This window comes from Hyalella azteca, unplaced genomic scaffold, assembly GCF_000764305.2.
Source record: "Hyalella azteca isolate HAZT.00-mixed unplaced genomic scaffold, Hazt_2.0.2 contig5366, whole genome shotgun sequence".
Taxonomy (NCBI): domain Eukaryota; kingdom Metazoa; phylum Arthropoda; class Malacostraca; order Amphipoda; family Hyalellidae; genus Hyalella; species Hyalella azteca.
The window spans coordinates 198324-218696 of NW_025935560.1; the positions used below are offsets into that span (position 1 = coordinate 198324).

The following is a 20373-nucleotide window of genomic DNA, read 5'->3' on the forward strand; positions in this document are numbered from 1 at the left end:
GATGTAGGAACTGTTACAGCTATCAAGCGTAATAAGGCCGATCTAATTGGTTGTAGTAGCGGAGTGGTACCAGGATGGTTGGATGGAGTTTTCTTGGAATTGGAAGCTGGTATGATTGGGAAAGTATGTATAGTTCGTGGTCATTGTACCATCTAACGCAGCGTCATAGATGATCCAATTAATTCCCTTAAAGCTGGATGCTATTAAGGGAATAAATTAATAATGATAATCAAACTTTTGAGGTGAATTTCAGCTGCGTGCGACGAGACGCGAAGCTTCGACTATGCCTTCGCCTTGTTGCCCTCTGAACTGGGCTTTTGTCGTCGTCATATATGTTGGAGATGCAGTAAGTGTGTAGGTTTAATGCCAGATAATCCATCAATTTTTGACTAATTACATCGTAACGGTATAAGTTTCTTTTGCGGAAAAGAGGTCGTAATGATCTTGGTGTTCTGTTCAGGTACTCCTAGTTGGAAGTGAAAGATCTATGATGCATGCTCCAACAAATCATTGTATCGAAATACCCACGTATGGATAAGTCTTCCCTGAACCTCTTTTCTCGTGCAGCTCTTTGGTTTCTCTAGCGCTGCTGTTTGGGGCACCGGCATAGTGGAGAAAATCCTGCTGGGAATGATGAACGACACTGAATTGCTAGAAGTCGGCGCAGAAAACTTCCACGTGCACAGTAAGTTTCGTAAGCTTTGTTGGCTTGATGTAAATCTCTAAGTTTAGACTGTAGAGATAGAAATTGCTTCAAACATAGCTGTACTAGGTAAAGAGCTATGTTAGCAGCCTTTCCACCGCTTTGAGCTAGCTGATGAATGACAATTTAAATTTGTTTCTGCAGTGTCGTCGCTGGCGCTAGCATCCAGTGTACTCTACAGCTTGACAGGCATTTCCTCGATGATTGCTGCTCTAGGCGTCATGTCGGTGAGAGGGATATCTTTTAAAATACTATTGCCTATCCGTAAACATCGATAACTGGTCACATCGCACGGTAAGGATGAAACTTGCATTCAGTTTGCCCAGATATGTCTGAATATGGTATTTTAGCCTGATTAAGTAACGATATAATTTTGAATTTCACAAATGCACAATCAGTTTCTGGATTGATTTTTAGGAGAGCTTTTGAACGCTGACTACGGGAAATTTTTTAAATAGATTCAAATTGGAGAAACTTTCTACGCTATGGTTGTACCTGAGGCGGGATGGATATCAACACTTGCAACGAAAGCAGACGAGATTGCAGAACCTCGTCGATTTATGCACATAGTAACACGAAGTTTACTGCTATATCGTTAATGCCTTTACATGCTTCCCCAGGGTTTCTACGAACTTCAAATTCATCACTTGATCATATCATTCATTAGGTTCGTTGGGACGATTTTCATATGCGAACTGGTCATATCTATTCAATACAATACATTCATCTACGTATGTTCGAGGATAATTTTGTATGGATGCGGCTTCCTCAACCTGGTTCTTCTATTCGTCATATACGCATCGTTGGCTGCGGTGAGCACTTTTCGACATGTTGAGATTTAGTAGGGTGTCGGTGAAATTAAGTGAATGCGGTAAATGATGAAAATATGTCTTGAACGCTTATTTACCCAACCGTTGCTGCTTCCACTATGATTTTTTTTTTCGTAGGAGTATCAGCGATGCATGGAGGAAATAGATGGGCAAGTAGAGCCCGAAATACGACCGCTGACGCTGCTCTTCTCGAGGTGCCTGGGCTCTCGCTCGCGTTCGTCGCTTTGTAGACGAAGACCGAGCAGCTCTGAAGATGCTCTGGAAGTAAATTTCGATGCAACTGATGGCCAGGTCTCTTCGGGTAACAATCTGAACCTGCCGAAACAGGATCTGCATCCATCTCCAGCTCCTGGACGGCGACAGGAAAGCCTTGCTCGTTCTGTTACTGAGGATTTGGAAGCATCAGATTTTCAAGAACATGTTGATGGCCGCAGTGATCACGTCAATGTGGCAAATGATGGCGAACACAGAACCCCGGCAGCAGAGACAGACAGCCAGACTAGTCGTGGCAGTCAAACTGACGAAGAGTCTCAAAGAGATGAACAGGAGGATCCTCTTGTACGTGGATGAAAACACCCAGAATGAATATTAACAAGTAATTAAATTATATGTTGATCGTTGATAAATTATACAGAATTTTCCTGACGTGTTTAGTATCCTATAACCGGGTGGAATTCGCTCCGAGTGTAAGAACCTATACGGAAAGTTGGATCGTAGGGACGAATAGCATCAGCCGTGGTGTAAACGTTGGAGTGCGACCAGCTAGGTTGGGTTCCTGACTGCTAATTCATTCCAGAGCAACGCAGTAGTTGATTGCACTTCACTACTATAGAGTACGGTGTAACCTAACGTGGCATTTCGACGGTGTGGGCATGACTCAGTTCAAACGTTCAGATAAGTAATTACAATTCGTTCATCGCGTGTTTGATGTGTGCTTGCGCATTCAATTGAAGCAGTCTTCAACCTGAATAGCAACTAAACATAATAGTGCAATAGCTGGATTCTTCCCATTCGATTCGATTCATGCGATTCAACCCATATACCAATTGAAATATATGGCATTTCAATATTTTAACAGGGACCGAAAATAAAATTTTTCTGCTGCCTGTCTCTTAAAGTGAAAGATAACCAATAAAAACAGGTTTTTCGAGAATCTGGGGTAATCTCACAATTGCCAAGTTACTTTTTTCGAAAATAATAAGTTAAAAACAAAAATTGTTCAAGTTTTCGGAATTTTTTTCCGCTCCAAAGTTTCATGAATATTTCAGCGTTATTTCCGGATAGAAAGGAACTTTGTTATCCTGACGCAACCCAGGATTCTTCAAAAGCTGGTAACCAAACAAATTAAAAGGAAATTGATTCACTTGTACAGTACTTGGTTCAATAACTTGAAAAGGAACGGAATCCTATGAACTTATGCAGCACATAAAGGTGACAAAAAGTGACTTCTTACAGCGTCCAGAGACATGAAGACCGACATCGTCTTCCATAAAAGGCTGTGCTTCATGGCGCCGCTACACAGCAAAATCTGGGCCAATGGAATTAAAATCGGTCTAAATATTCACTGATGTACTCTTAGTGAACAGTAAAATAAAAATTTACTTGAACTCTGAAATTAAATTAATGATTAGGAGGGATTCAAATGCTTAAATATTCAAACACAAGTACGCACAATTTCGATGGATTCTTACGAAAATTCACAATTTCGATAACGGTGTATTTTTTGGGACGACGCTAATTTATTCATCATTTATTGCTTCACCGTACAAAATAAGACAACAACGCTTTCGAAGCAAGTTATAAAAACAGAAATTATTACACTTTGCTGCTTCACTAATAACATTTTCACACTTTTTCGTCCGAAATACAATATGGGGCGATTGGCCTCCATTTACCCGGTACAGTTTTAGCCCAATTCAAAAATTCTACTACATTTCCTTCCTTCACAATAATGATGGACGATAATGATGATTTTATCACAAATAAATTTGCAGATATACACTAAATTATAGAAATTTATGCTTAATTAACTTTCTGGAGCCTAGAACACACCATAACAATCTTCTTCTTTTCCAAGTAACTTATTCTGTAATGTTACGTTACAGAGAGTAATGAAGAATATTAGGGCCGTAATAATGAAGAATATTAGGGCCGTAGTAATGAAGAATATTAGGGCCGTAATAATGAAGAATATTAGGGCCGTAGTAATGAAGAATATTAGGGCCGTAGTAATGAAGAATATTAGGACCGTAGTAATGAAGAATATTAGGGCCGTAGTAATGAAGAATATTAGGGCCGTAGTAATGATGAATATTAGGGTCGTAGTAATAATGAATATTAGGACGTAGTAATGAATCAATTTACTAATTTCAATAATAGTTCTTCCAGGAACAAGTTTGATTTCGTAATTCAATTTTCAAAGTTGGCGCGAAAATAATTGCAATATACGGTTAAGGTTGCAAAAAAATATTTACGCTTTTAAAACTTATCAACTAAAATACACTATTGGAAAACTTAGGTACATGGTTCCATGTTTTAAAGCAGTCGAGATCAACGTATATGCATTCAAGAACTTAGATAAAAATATCGATTATCACTCATCTAATGCAGGAGTATAATTCCTAAATAATTTATAGCATTGAGCTCAAGTTCTGAAACTGATCCTATGATTTTTATTCAGTCAACTGGCCTTATTATAGGCACAATTTATGTTTTTCTGGTTTGGCCAGTGAATTTCTCCATAGTTTATTAGTACAATGGGCTCCTAGCTCTGTGATTTGCAGCCACTTCCTGAAGCCGATAATTGATATTTATTGACAGGACAAAATTTAGTGTTTGCGAGCGACATAATTTATATGGCGCTTCACACAAGTCAAGTTTATTGTCAAGGTACAAACGAGGTCTGCCTCTCAATGAGATGATTATTGGGAGCTATAAGTGGGAGTCGCGCTGCCTGGCATCCAGAGATGCGCAAATGAAGGCATACATGCGCTGCCTTCAGTACTCGATACTGCAATTAAATTCAAGGTATGATGAATATATATTCAAGTGATGATGAATATATCAACAATGCAGCGAAAAATGTCTTCTTTCTATGCCTGCCGCTCCCACTGGAGGAAACGTTCAAAATGAGCATCTAGTTGACGGAACATGGTAATTATAAATGAGTATACAGCGTTCGCTGATAACTTAATTTTAAAAGACGACTATACCCTTGCAAATATAGAGTATAATTATAATAATGCCTAATTATCGATTTTATCTTATTTTAAATTCAACGAAGCCAAAATAAATGCCATTGTACAATTTGAGGTAAACGCAGGCTTACCTCGCATCAGAGTATCTATTTAATTTTTTTATGCAAATATTTTTGTCTGCATGTGCTTGTAATATATCAAGCGTATGTTCTATTCTCTTCGGACAAGTCAAGATTATTTTCTTTTAGACAATAAAAATGAGAGCAATAATTTTCTGCGTGCCACGAAAGAATGAAATTACTGCGAAACTAAACCCAAGAAGCTATTAATTCTTTTAAGAAATTAATAGGCCTCCTGCTTCAATTAGAGCTGTATTCTTAACGAGATAAGTTTTAAACTCTCTTTTATTGTATCTGATCTATAGGTACCAACTGAAAAAAATTTAACCGTGTGATATCGATAGATTCAATTGCAAAGAATTCTTGTTTGCGAACAAATAACTCAAAGTATTGTTAATGAGTGTAAGGGATAACTTCTCATTATCATTAACTGCATATCTTTCATATCACTAAAAGTTCTTATTAAATATAAACTCATATGAAAAATTTCCAGCAAAGTATCAATTCAATAAAAAATAACATAATCTAATTTATGTTTATAATATCCGAATTTAATTCGAAGTTCGCACAAAATTGGAGCTGGTCGCCAAGACTTAATAAAGTAATGGAAATCAGGCGGAGCTCATGAAGACATAATTTATAAACGATTTATTGTTAATTGATTAATTACTAGAGTGAGATAAACAATCATAGGTTTCGGAAATCGTTTATTACATTGAAATATACTCAAATGTTTGGAGCATTGGTAAAATTAGGAATGAGGTTTTTAAATTTCAGAATCCAATTTTCTAGACGTGGAAATATGGCATACGACACGTTGCTTAGTTGGGTAAATGCAATATTTTAGATAATGAATCTAATCCAGATATTTTTCGGAATTGGATGCTCTTGTTTTAAATTAAAGACCAGATGATAACGAACAAGATTAATACTTGCCTGAGAATGTTCTTTCACTCTTTTTTTCGTTTTATCACTTGTAAGCTCTTATGTAAGCTCTCACTTAGTTTAAGCGCGCCTTATCGAACATTTTAAATGGTATACTTGAATTAGTTTCGAAGGCACAAACAAACTTTTTAGGAACAAACTTAGTTACATAAATGTACAGAAAAATTGTCTTCTACTTGAGCGACACTGCAACGTTTCGGCACTCAAGTCTTAAATTAAATCCGTCAAAATGGTTATCATTGAAAGTCGGCTCGTCATTAGCTAGAAATCTTGCAGGGCTTTTCACTATCGATCTTCAAGGCCATTTTCTACACCGCGCTGCTGACCCTATTCTTATTGATGATTCTTCTATATAATCGTTTGCTGACCACAATCCTCTGAACAATCGCCAATGTTCAGTCAATGATTTTAATTTGGATTTTGAATCCATTTTTTGTGCGCTTGAGTGTGATTGGTTCGCCACAACCTTACTGGATGTCATGGAAGAGTTGTGGGAGACCTCCTACCGTCCACCGAAACTCCACCAATAACCCTGTCAATATTTTGGAGTGAAAATTTGAGGGGTAAAATTTGTGATTGTGTAGCGCAGCGAAACTATGTGTTGCCAGGCCTATTTGGACGAGGCTTGTGGCACCGCTCCATTGTAACGCTCCCCGGCTCCCTGCAGGCCCAGTCTGATGAACTGGTCGTTAACTTCACCAAAATGATGCCCTTTCGCAAGACCAGCTAGACTCGACCGTGTAATTCCTACCAAAAACTACATCACATTACGACGTGTCTCTCACCTGCATAATTCCTTTTCTACGGGCGGACACTTACCATGGTATTCGTACCAGCGCAGAACACCACCAGAGTCTTTACCTCGACTCCAGTAATGAGCCTCCTCCATGGAGGTGCTATTTACGCTCTAAGAAGATAGGCGTTTATTGAGAGCAAATGCTAACGATGCTCAAACAGAGAACTTTTTGCTCCTGTTCACTTCGACAGCCGTCCTCTCTTCCAATTTGCTTCGAATAAAATTATAACTATGGGTTCGTTGTCTATTGTGATTTAGTAAACAATAAGAAATTATTTCTTAATATTGACGAAACATTTTTTATATTAATGTTATAAGTTTATATATCTAAAATCGTAGGCACGGATTTGATATTTATGGACCAACTGACGTCTGATCGATCGGTTTCAACAATCAGCAATCTGCTAATTCTTGCTTAAAGGAAATTTACCGTTTCAAATGGCTTAAAGCGGATAAGAAACTAAATTTAGATTTCAAATTTTTTATGCTTGTTTCAAACCTAAAAAAATTTATTGCTAACCCACATTGAAAACACTTGCGAGGATACCGAATAAATTAATTGTAAATAATGGCAAATTATCGAATTATCGTTGCTGCAGTGCTGGATATCAAATTCATCACAAAAATAATAGGATATTTTCCCGAAATTTGTTAAAATAATTCCGCAGAAAATATTCACACACAGGCGAATAACAATATATGAATGTGTGTCATCGATTATCACGTTCTAGTAGTTCTGTAATTGCTACTAGAATAGTGAAATAGCTAAATTGACACACTAAATTTAATTAACGTAAACTACTCGCGACGATAACTATTTGAGACGCGTTGTAGTCTGCAGAGTTTTACAATTTAACACGCACAACGTAATTGCAGTGTGAAGGCACCACTTAATACATTCAGAAAATTGTCCAAAAACCGAGATTTTCAAAATTTGAATCATGAAATCTAATACATAAAATTGATTTGGCTTTGAATGCACAAGTTCCATTGAAAATAAAACAGCATTCACCAAATGATTACAAAATTATTTGCCAAAGTTTTACGCTATTTAAAAATCATTTTACCAAAATACTAACTTAATTTAGTGAAACACCTAAACATTATTCGAGTGAACAAACTCTTCTCAAATAAACTGAGAGAAAATTAGCGCAAAAACTTGTTGCCTGCAAAACCACAAGTTTTACATGCGAAAAACATGCAAGGCCTGCGACTTTGACAAGCAAAGACGGACTGCAGTGTACTGCACGTACATCGTCACAAGGCTTGTAAGACTATAATGATAAAATGTTAAGCTACAATGATTGAATGATCAGATGCATTATAAAATTATCGGCTGAAACGATAAAATTGTCAGCTGCAACGATAAAAGGATCAGCTTAAACTTTAAAATTATCAGCTACAAAAATAAAATGATCAGCTCAAACTATAAAATTTTCAGCAGTAATGATAAAATGATCGTCTGCAATGACAAAATAATCGCCTGAAATGATAAAACGATCACCTGCAACGATGAAATTATCACCTGCAACGATAAAATTATCAGCTTCTAACACCGCTACCCTCTGCCTCCTAAATATAGATTTACGTCTCTAAGGTAATGACGGAGATGCTTTACTTCAGGCATTAGCATTTGCAATCGAGATTACATGAATTTCTTGCAAGCCACACGATAAAATGGATCATTCGTGGCATGCATGTCATTTTTCTCGGCATACGTGGCATTTTTCTCGGCATGCATGCCATTATTCTCGGTGCATAAGTTGAACGGTAACCCTGCGAATTTGGCCTATGGGTTAGCTGAGGATATGGAATTAAAGTTTCGACTGCCGTCGTAAATGATACGATGTGTTGTACCGAGTTCCGAGTGATAAAGTTTGTTTTAATTTTCAGGGGGGTTATTTCTAGGTTTTCTCATCGCAAATAAAACGCAAGTCATTCCTTGAAACTTAACTTAACACATTCTCAAAAAGATACAAAGTCATTTTTGACATTTGAATTGTAAGTATTTTTTTGTATGCCGGACCTTGATAGAGAAGCAAGTTCGCAACTAACATCAGTTATTGGCATAATATAAAAGAATCGTCGTGATTTTAAGGCCGTCACAGGATTCTAAGTTCATTTTTTTATGAGTAATTCCAAGAGTTATTGGAAACACATACGTGATGTTGTACGATGACGATCCCTAGATTTTTTCTTTTCAGTAACTTCACCGTTTCTATCAGGAAGTTTTTCGAATCGAAATTATTTGGGAGGGATCAAAATTCGACAGATGTATCAATACAGTTTACTTAAAAAAAATAAAAAAAAAACATTTGGGGCTCAAAGAAATTTTGACCAGCAATGCGGAAGAAATGTTGTTCACAAAGCAAAGCAAGGACACAAATGGCTGCGCGATTTCATAATTATCATTAATAAATAGAAGCCTTATTTGAGGTGCATAACCTAGATCACACTATATATATTATATAATGACCTAAGATGTCCGTTTTATATAATAATATTTATTAGTTTTCTCCTCATTCTCTATTATACTGATGGTTAAAAAATTTTATTTGTTCGTCAAACTGAAGGATTAAAAACCTGGAGCTGTTCGAATAATCGTTTTCTGTTTTGATATCAATAGGAATTTCTACACCTCTCTCTCGAAATAATACATAATATGCGTTAAATTTATAACGGGCAACCAAAAGACCAACATAGCGCAAGTGTAGACGCCAAAAACCTCTTAATTCTCACGCGATGTATTCACATTCACCGGACTTGATCAGATGTGGTCGCTATTCATTTTAGTTTTGGTCGCAATTAACTAAACGGGTTTTATTTGGCATGATAACGCAATAATTTGACATTAAGACGCAATAATTAGACAGGATGACGAAATAATTTGACATGAAGACGTAATAATTAAACATGATGACGTAATAATTTGACATGATGGCGTAATAATTTGACATGATGGCGTAATAATTTGACATGATGACGTAATAATTTGACATGATGACGTAAAATAATTATTCGCAACAGAGAAGCGAGATCAATAATTTTTTGTTCACGTGCTGAGCTGAAACAAACTTAGGTGAGACCCAACATGAGTACTCAACATTAAATACATTATTGACGATAATGACCGTTTTTTCCGATCAGTTAAGATTTGTGTTACCCTTATGCTATAATAAAGAATTACGACTATAATAAGAAACTGCCATAAACGTGTCAACTCTTGCTCCTGTGGAGTAATGGATGTTATTAATTAGGGGTCGGAAGGACACTTTAAAAAACGGCGCTTATTATTTATAATATTTTGAGATAAATTATATATAGATTGTAAAATATACGAGCATCCAAGGAGAAAAGTGACGGAACTTTTATTAATTATTTATAATGATGTTCCTAAATCGAAAACGTTATCGAATGATATTACGACACGAAATATTTAATTTCGCTCGATATCACTAATAATTTTTGGATAAATATTACCTAGATCTATCAGAACTAATTGATTGCACCTACTTTAATAAACTCACCTTGTGGAAGTACATAAATAACAACTAACCTTATCGTTTACTGATACTGATTTATTCAAGCTAACTTGGAATTTTGCAGCAGGCTGTTGCGTATATAGTATACAGAATACCATAACCCACAGCACTCTCCATGCAGTAGCACCGGTCAACTCGATGATTACCTGACAAATACATTAACCGTTTATTAATTAAGATTCAACGGACGGCTGAATTCGGTAATTGAAATCGGGAAGTGAAATCCCAAAGGTCATTTGAGTGCAATCCGCGAATTGATGATTCATTGTGAATTGAAGAATCAGATGGGATTTCCGAAATATTCATTCAACGGTTACCACGCAACTGGGACCGTTAGCCAGCAGATCTTCCCACGAACATTACTATGGATTTCGACGCCACGTGTATGTCCTCACAGAAAAAGCTCTAACCGGCGCATGTCCCCGTAATACCTTAACACGTTCTGGTGCCCTGTGTCTAAAGGATTTGTAAGCTTGATTTATTTATGAAGCATTTATTTTAATAAAATATAAAATAATAGAAATTACCTTATGTTCAATTTATCTAGACCGATCAGCAGTAAAAACACTACACTGTTTTCTTTCAACTGCATAACTCGAAAGCTTTGAAAAGTGAGGACTTGTACTGCGTTAAACGTTTTTTTTAGGTTACAGTAAACTAATTTCATTCTCCACCGTTTCCGTGTTTAATACTCTAACATCGTCATGTGTACCAAGCCACGATATCACCGCATACATCAGTAGCGCGTCTCAGGCCCAGCGCCAATTAAGTAGCTAATCAAGCCCCTATATCAGTTTTTAGAGAGTCGCTTATCAGTTAATCAAAGTCTCTGCAAAACTGAGCGTGCGTCGTCGCGAAGGCCTGCTCCAGGGTTCATTAGTGAACTTAGCGGCCTCTTCTGCCGCTTTATGTCCTTCACTAAAAACGGCCTCACTCGATGCATATCTCGCATACTTGCTCTTTAAATTTCCAGTTTTCGTGGAAATTAAAACTCGTCAGACGAGTTGCCCTGCGCAACCTTAACTGACTGTGCCGCCCCAGCGTCACACTGCGGTCAATCCTCGACCTGCTTTTTTCTTGATTGCAATGATTAGTTTTGGTTTAAAAACATTGGGTCAAGTGTGCAACAATCGATGTAGGATGATAAATGAGCCCGAATGATAAACAAATACATTACTGATAAACATGTGCGAGAAAGTAAGAATGAAAAGAAAGTGATAATTTAAGACTGAAAAGTGGAATAAAAGGCGCGTATCTTAATGTATGTACTAGTGTTTTTAGACAAAGCTGTTCGAACATGAGTAATATCAATCGGCTATCCTCAATTATGCGAGTAAACTGATTGTGCTTTTAACAAAGGAGAACTATTTATAGTGTACTCTATTTTACTTATCAGTTGTAAGGGAAAAGAGTACATTTTGATGCTCGTAAACAATGCAAAGAGCACAACTGCAATTAATAATTGTTCATAAAGTACACAGATATGCAAATATTTCCATTGATTTGCAATCTAGCACTTTAATAATTCTTAAGAAAAACGATTTTTATTTGGTTTCCCGACGAAGCATTGCTGAAAATCAAGTCACTCTTCCAGTTAAATATTACGCTGAATGAATTGTCTCGAATTAAGTTTCCATCAGTAAATTAATTATCAATATTTATTTCACTACGCGGCGTCAGATGCATCGACTAAAATGCTTTTATCTGCATGCCAGGCAAGCCCCACAAAATTAACGAAGAGGTCAATCATAATATATTGATGGTCTTCAATATGCCGGCACTCATGCCGCAATATCAAGTCTGACTGATATTATTCTTCTTTTATAATTAAGATTGACACTAGCGGCCTGCATGCTGATGTGCGCAACGTTCTGCCTCTCACAGCGTCTAAATTCTAAGTAAATTGTTGAAGACCTTTGACTGGGCGGCAGTAATGGATGTTTCGATAGCGAGCATATCGGCTCTTTATTCCAGTGCTGAAGAAGGGGCCTAGCTGTATAGGCGCCTTCTAAAGCATGTAATGCTCGTCGTAATGGCTCTAATGAACGAATGAATCAGAAGCAACGGCCATAAATTGCTCAGTAATGGAAGAGGAATTTTAACAACCACTTACACTCATACAATTGCTTATATATTTTCAAGGCACAAGAGCGCACTTGCGGGTGTAAATAAATGATTTTGATGTTTGCTCGCCAATTAATCGCTTGTTCGTTAAGCTTGAATGGCTCCATGCATCGTTGAACGAGCTTGATTGTGAGACGAGGTTAAAGACTACGACTCATAAAATAAGCGTCATGAATAAATCTCTATGATCGTTTTTTTAACGAAATTTTCAATATATTTTATTGGACGTCCGATTTTGGGTCCGGTTATTTTATTCAGAAGCCATAAACCTGAAACTTTAATTAACTGAAATAATTAATCCGTTTACTCATTAAAATGGGTTAATCCAAAATGGAAGATGCTTCGTTGTATTCTTGTCAGGTAGTCATTGCCAAATATACATTTTGGTTGGATTTACGTAATCAAACGAAATTCTACTTCATTTTCTTCCACGAGCTCTGCATAACAATTCTGAAACTATTCAAAAATGATAAAAGTGTAACTGCAAACAACTAAGCGCATCGTTTTACTTCTTCTCCAAAAGATTTGCACTCATAAAATGGCGACATAATGGCACAAACACATTATCAAAATCATCGAAATAAAGTCAAGCTATTTTCTCAAATCTAATGTCTGGCCCGAATGAGATGTAAGGAATGAAACAAACTATTAGCAATAAAATAAAATTAAACAAAATCAAGTGAACATTCTTGAACTGATGGTCTGATTCAAAGGTTAGAGGAACATAATTTTGTAAACGAAAGTTGGAATGATTTTTAAAAAGTTCGCGGATGTCATGTGAGTAAACAACTAAGCCCGTTTTTGGCCGGCGGCAACCGCGCTATCACACGATGCAGCTACTCCGTTTTTAGCCTGGATTAGCTTATCGTTGGTCATTGGATGGCCAACGACTGACACAATTTTTTTCCCCTCGAGTATAGACGGCCGACAAAAGTTATTGTTGTCGATAGCAGAGTCCGAGGAGACGGAGGCTCTGCAGAGACATTCGATAGTTCAAGCTCTTTATAGGCCGATTGCCTGTCTTTAAAACTGCTATTCCCAAGCTTCAGGGTTCAACATTATCTTGAGTTTGTATTAAAACATCTGAGGTGAACCAATTTTGCACAAATGCAGTACATTTGAATCCGGTGAATATCCAGGTTGAGTTGATAGAAGTCACTTTTTAAAGCGCAGTCTCTTTATTGGTTGCAACGTATTTAACTACATACATCTTTACTAAATCCAAGCTACATTTCAAAACGTTAAATACTTCGATGATTCGAGGAAAAATGTTTTTAATAATCAAAATCATTATCATTTATACCAGGCCTGGTTGATTTAATGTTACATTTGGCTTTGTTGGTAAATTCTGCGGCAGTACCAAAAAGAATGTTGTTAAGGAAAGAGTTTAAACAGTTACTTTGACTTATTGCCAACTAAATAATTACCTATTGGTGCGTAGCAGAATTTATGCCAAACAATCATTTTAAATTTGTATATAACCTGTCATCTCAACTGTTTACTTTTGAGTCTGAATATTCCCATTTAATCTAAACAAAAATTGTCTCACAAGCTTGAATTATTTCAAGCGTGGAAGAGAAAGGATGATTTTAAACTGGAATGGTATTCGGCAATAAGATGGTTCAAAACACGAGCGTGAGTGCAAGCTTAGTTCTCATTTGAATACTAATAGACAGTCTAGGCTGAGCCACCCAGCTACACTCTTCAGCCTCCAGGAATCCGTCTTGACGTTCTTATTAACGTTAGTGAAGGGCTTACCGAGCCCAATTCCAGGCTGGAATGTCGTCCTAAAGGAGCTGGGAATAGTCTATGAAAATTGGACACGGCCATGAGGCTTTGAGCTGTCGCTGAATTACGGACAAATTGTTCATGAAGGATATGAAGAATGTTAGAATAATTTTAACCGAACTGTTTAGTAATTTTAACTGAAGAAATAAATTCAGGAAAATAGGGGTTAATATATGACATGTATACTGCGGTATTTATTTGTGAGGTTACTGGAGAACAGGATTCTTGACCTTTATCCCTCAGTATTTGCGACATAATTAGTGTGGCATATAAGTCTTTAATGAAAGTTTTCGTTTCAGAACTTAAATCAGTACGACTATAAGCTTAATTAAGCAGTGATCGCCACAGATTCAAAAGTATCATGCTAAGTATGTCCAGATTTTGTTTTCATCGATGTTTTTGTTTCAGAAAATAATCATACATAGGGCCAAAACTTGATTACTAATTTTTATTTTTCAATAAAAATAAGAAAAAATAGAAGACATTGCACTAATTCTCAAATAGTTGACAATTAATTAAGTTGACAATTAATTTTCAATTAAGAAAGTTCCAGAACTTCTAAAACGAGAGTGAAGAATACAGCGGTGAAAGTGAGTTTTATGCAAAAGTATGCATGAATGGATATATTTTTTGTATTTCTTGCCCGAATAAACTTGGTGCTTTAAATAGAATCAATCGTACTGGATTCAAGCTGGACGCGATAATCCAGTTTGCAGAAAAATCCTAAATTAAGGCGGTTGCTATGATTTAGCCGGATGCTGTCCTGGCTCGCTGGACCCGACGAAACCATGCATCGTTCGTGTCGTAAGCCTATAATACGAAACCATGCATCGCTCGTGTCGTAAGCCTATAATACGAAACCATGCATCGCTCGTGTCGTAAGCCTATAATGCTTTCACATGTAGGCGCTCCTTCGTAGCCCTGGCCGGCGCTTGGCTTAATCTGTCAAAGACGAATGTCGGCTCTCCAAAGTTCTCATTTGTTTGTCCATTAATGGCTAGAAATAGAAGCTCCTGCATGTCTGATCGATGGCTAGTGATGCCCTGTGGTTTGAGCTTCGATATTTTGATCGGTTCGCTCGTTAAGAGCTTCGCCTTGCGCTGGACGAGCTTCTCATTGACCTGCAATTTTGTCGATGCAAGCGGCGTTGATGTGTCGTTTAGTATGGCAGCAGGACGTGCTGTTTTTGCTCTCTAGCCATTCTATACTAATTTTTTTCTCAGCCGTTCCGTCTGACAATAGAATTTGAATTTGCTTCTTTGATTTATATATTTTGAGTTATAATTGCATTTACGGAAAATGACTTTCAATGGAAATTAGCTATGCCTAACATGAAAGTGTAGTTTATTATTGCTAACGGTATCAACTTTCCTTCCTCCGCTTGTAATTGTTAATTTTGTAATAATAAAATATTTTTATGAACTCACATATACGATGCAATCATTTTATTGTATTTTAAACATACTGAGTGAGGCATGAGTATGTTACGTCTCTATGACAATATTGTCAACATACCTACAATTGATTAAAATGGCTGTCTATTTAAGACAGGTAAAAAACTTTTCCTCAATCGTACCGGACTCTTATCAATATTTTTTGTATCAATATTTTTTTAAATCACCGCTAATGCATGTTTGCCGAACAATTCATGTTGCTGGTCCTGAATTTTCAGCTGATTTAGTGAAAAATCCAGTTAAAGTTAGTTATAGTAAGCAGTAGTAAATTTTAGACAGTTTACAGTATAACAGTTAGTTATAGTAAATTTTACTGGTATCGCAGCTGTTGAAACGAAATTCAATTCGTGAAAAAAAAATTCTGTCAGATATTTACAAAAATACGAGTCATAGAAATTGTATTATTCGCTAAATGTAATGCATTATGCCATGCTCGAACTTATGCAATACTTGAAAATTAACTGTGTAATCAGAGTTGGCCAGAATATATTTACTATAAGCAAATTCATTGCCATAACTATACCAAAAGGACCATACTTTCACGTTGCTAACAACGGTGTTATTTTTTTCCGATGAGTTGCCGCACTTTCACAGTTCAGACTCAACCACAAACTGAGTTAATTGCATAATGATGTTAAAAATCTTAAATTTTCCCATTAAACCCGATCATCGACCTAATTATAGAATATTAGATTTAAGTAGCTGTTTTACAGCGTAAATTACTCACGATAGAAACAGACGCTTCTTGGCTATCACGAGATTAAATCACATCCTTGATTTCCCTTGTAGGAAATATTGTTGACAAATCTCAACAATTTTTATCGTCTAAAATAAGTAATTAATTCAAAAATGTTGCATTCCTGAAATGTAACAGGCAAACAATAAGTTATTGAAGAGATTTTTTCCTGTTATTTTCATTCATTTTTCATTATTTAAGCAAACAGCGCATGCTATGAAGCAATGTTTAAATGTAATATTATAGAGCAAAGAAACAACTTTCAAAAGTTAACAGGAGGCATTGGCATATAGTGTCATAGGATTATGGATCAACATGCTGCAAATGTTGCTATTATTTAAAGAACACTTTTTATGTATTTTCTTAATAATGCCTCCTGAATGCCTGAGGGGGATTTGCTGTACATCTCTATACATGAGTTTAAAAATACCTCTAGAATTCTGTGTAATTTTCAAACAACGATGACTGGAGGTCGCGATAAGGCCATTCAGCGAAATTTAAAAGGAATATTTATGAATTGAATGAATATGAAATTGAAAGGAAATCGAAAGTATTACCCATCCGCCGTAAATAAACCAAGAAAACTGTTGAATCTTGTTTCATGTTGAAACATTTTTAATTAAAAGTCGTCAGGAGTTCAAAGGAAATACATAAATGGGTAGTAGTGCGGGTTGAGATCAAGTAAAAAGAAGTTTATTCCCCCTAGTAAGAAAAGTTCCAACCAATACAATTGTAAAGTTCACATGGCCATCTTCTTAACCATTCGTCGTCGGTGCCTTAAGCAGAAATTGCGACGTATCGAATGACTCTGACCCTCTTGAACAAACCATTGAAGGAATTTTCTTTTCGATGCACGGCATACCAAACCGAATTAGCGATTAGCAAACTATTGAATGGATTGGACGGCTATGCAAATGACGGCATTCCGAGCTTTGATCTACTACGTACGTTCTGTCCGGCCGCCGCGTGTGTACAGGACGAGTGTCCAGCTATGGTGAGCGCCCAGGGCTGGATCCTCGAAAATTCTTGACACTTTACAATTAAATTTAATCGATCTTTTTAATAATCATAGCTGCCCCATCAAAAAAAAAAAAAAACAGGACGCAGCGTTCAGCTGTAGTGGATGGTCTTAAACACTCATTTGTTTATGTGTGAGGGCTGAAAATCATGTAGGAAATTAAACTAGGTTGAGTTTCTATGGCTTTATTTTGGTAAAGGTATTATAATAGTTGCGATCGTTACGAAATTCTGAAAAAAAATTTTACATTATGGCAGAGAGAAAAGTTCTTAAGAATTTCTGTTGGTGCTAGCAATAAACTGTACCTGTACTCAATATACGTATATTTTAAAAATTGTGATATAGTAAAATTAAAACATTTATGTTCGTAAATGCTCTAGATGCGTTTCTTAACAGATAATGTCACAAGAAAGAATATAGGATTAGAAATTTTTGTTAATACAACTGACAAACGATCGGTCTGAAATAGATCGGCCCTCTTGACTCTTAGACAATCATAACCATGATGCGTGAATTTATGCAGTATAGGTTGCGTTGCAGCGATACAATGCGACTAATTGTCTCCTATGTATATTAGTCTAGCGATCACAGATCGATTCACTCCTAGCCATGTACGGGAGCTCGGTAAAGATCCTTGTTCTGATCAGAGAGCTCTTCTAGGGCACGATCGAGAAGCATCCTTCCTTAATTAGAAGCTGAGATTAATCAGTAAAGATTACTTCAAAGAGATTAATTCTGTCGAAGTCTTTTTTCGACCGTCGATAAGAGATTGATTCACACAACGCCATACGTGGAGAGTCATAGAAGATTATTATCACGATACCTGTTAAAAGCAAGACATCATAACAATCAAGCGTGATTATAGAGGAAGCTTTTTGCGAGATAAGCCCCTCGATCACATCTCAAGAGGCAAATATTCGAGCTAATTTAGCCGCTAATCCTGGCTCTCGAGCCTCTGTAGAGGCTGCTAATCCTACTCTGTCCGTCAGCTCGAGACGTACTCGTCTGGAGTTCTTTGCATTCTACTGATGTAGCGAGAAAAAAAATTCATGCTTGGAAGCTTGACTGGAACATTCAGCGTTTTACTTGTCTGAATGAAAATAAAAATATAACCAGAAAGCGATTTGACTCGAATATATCGCGAAACTAAATTTTTTTCTACCATAAGAAGGAAAAATGACTTTAACCGGGAGAAGTGAAGGTACGTAACAACCCTCTGAATAACCCTCAGTGCAAAGAATTGGACAATATTAATATCTATTATTAAAATTTCATAGTGCATTTTTATCATCAATCGGTGTTTTTTCACGCATTCTAATCACACGGAAAAAAATTTACTTTAAGATTACTGTTCGCTCAATTTAGCTATTGCAGTAATTCGAACTAAAAGTCACTATACAATTGATAAACATGAGGTTCATTCAAATTCCGACAGGAAAAATTTTTTACAATGGAGAGATGGACGTAATTTGTTCAAACTGCTAATTTTACAATGTCTGTTTGTACCTGAGTGTTCTTTCTATAAATAATCTTAACAATGTGAAGTCGAAGAAATGGTTAAGATGGTGCTTGAGAACTGCTCAGTTTTTAGTTAGAAAAAAATGATTGTAAATTATAAATGAAAAATACTCTCACAACCACCAATCAAAATAATTTTTGTTTGACATAAAAAAACAGTACGACCATTGAAACTTAAATTTTCTTGCATTCGATTCATTGCGTGGAAATATATTGGTCTGCTTTTCTAGTTCTTGAAATAATCATCTCAATATGCACGAAATTTCATTCATGGTGTACGTGATGATCTTACGTGCCGATAGTAAAATAAGTGCATTCATGTAGATCTTATAATAATAAACAAACAATAATATCCGAATCGCAAAAAAATGAATTACTGTCCTCATATTATATTATGTTATATTATATTATATTAAATTATATTATATTATATTATATTATATTATATTACATTATATTATATTATATTATATTATATTATATTATATTATATTATATTATATTAACAATAGTAACTTTTCGAAGATTTCCTCTGTTTATATATGTGAATAAGAAGTTTGAAGTGATCCGGCTACTTGTAAATGAGGTCTTGATAAAATGCTCATATGAAATTATTATACTTACATGCCAGGGAAGCTTTTCCATTAGAATATACCTCTACCGTTACTGGTCTGTACCGGGACTCAAGACAATTAATTCTCGATCCCTGTTCATGTTAGAGCGTCTGTTTCAGCTATAGAAACAAATTCTTAATTTTTCAATCTTGATGCGTCGTCAATTTGAAGAGGCATCGTAACATCTGAAGATATTAATATTTCGATTGGAGACCACGCTTGGTCAAGGTGAAAAATGAACAACATAGATTAAAGAGCCGAGGTATGTTTGGCCGATGAAAGCAATTTTCGTTTCTGAAATATTTAGTTAACATTTTTGTTATTGTTGAGTTTAAATGTGTGACTTTCTTGACTTTCATATGAAACTCCAAGTATTTTGAGATGCTCAAATCAACATGTCAGAGGTCTTGCATATGAGCATATGGAGATATTTGGATAAGCCTGTCGTGCTGTAGGGTTTCAGTTAAGGCCTGATAAATATTTGGGTAAGCATCAGTCAAACATCTGGACTCTCAGTTGAGGGTCAAAAATATTTGGGTAAGCATAAGTCAGCATTTACGTCAGGAGATATCGGCCGATCTTAAGTGGAGGAGCCCCGGCAGAGCGGACTTCCTTTCACGAGTATTGGTTTTGGAGCCTGGAGAGCGAAGGTGATCTCCAAACGACCACTCGCCTGCTTGTCAAACAATCGCGAGGTGTGTTTTTCCAGACACATTTGTACCCATGCTCCTCAGGTATAATTTAGCTACGTTATTAGCGGGCGGTCGTCGGCTCTCTCATCTGCAAGCTAAAATTCACCGATGCTTCACTTACGGCTAACCACTTTAAAAAGGCGGCCTTCCACAATTCGGCGATGATTCACACAACAGTGGAGGTAAAAACTTTCCAGTCTGTCTATTGTTGATATCGTAAAGATCGCATCACTCGCATTGAGTTACAAGCGACCTATGCGACACCTAATCTCGTGTCGTGACACTTCAGGTTAACTA

General features: G+C 36.4%; 1 protein-coding gene across 1 annotated transcript; it reads left to right on the forward strand.

The window, feature by feature from the left end:
• The first annotated feature begins 217 nt into the window (after positions 1-217).
• On the forward strand, positions 218-2175 carry LOC108681147. Its single transcript, XM_018170142.2, has 5 exons — positions 218-346; positions 568-685; positions 848-930; positions 1324-1515; positions 1651-2175. Exons 1-5 carry the CDS (start codon positions 284-286, stop codon positions 2101-2103), a joined length of 909 nt encoding a protein of 302 aa, XP_018025631.1. The 5' UTR covers positions 218-283; the 3' UTR covers positions 2104-2175.
• Positions 2176-20373: the final 18198 nt, after the last annotated feature.

Coding starts and splice junctions, on each gene's coding strand:
- LOC108681147 (XM_018170142.2), top strand. CDS start 284: ATGCCTTCGCCTTGTTGCCCTCTGAACTGGGCTTTTGTCGTCGTCATA. Junction 347..567: donor TCATATATGTTGGAGATGCA/GTAAGTGTGTAG, acceptor TTTCTCGTGCAG/CTCTTTGGTTTCTCTAGCGC. Junction 1,516..1,650: donor TATACGCATCGTTGGCTGCG/GTGAGCACTTTT, acceptor TTTTTTTCGTAG/GAGTATCAGCGATGCATGGA.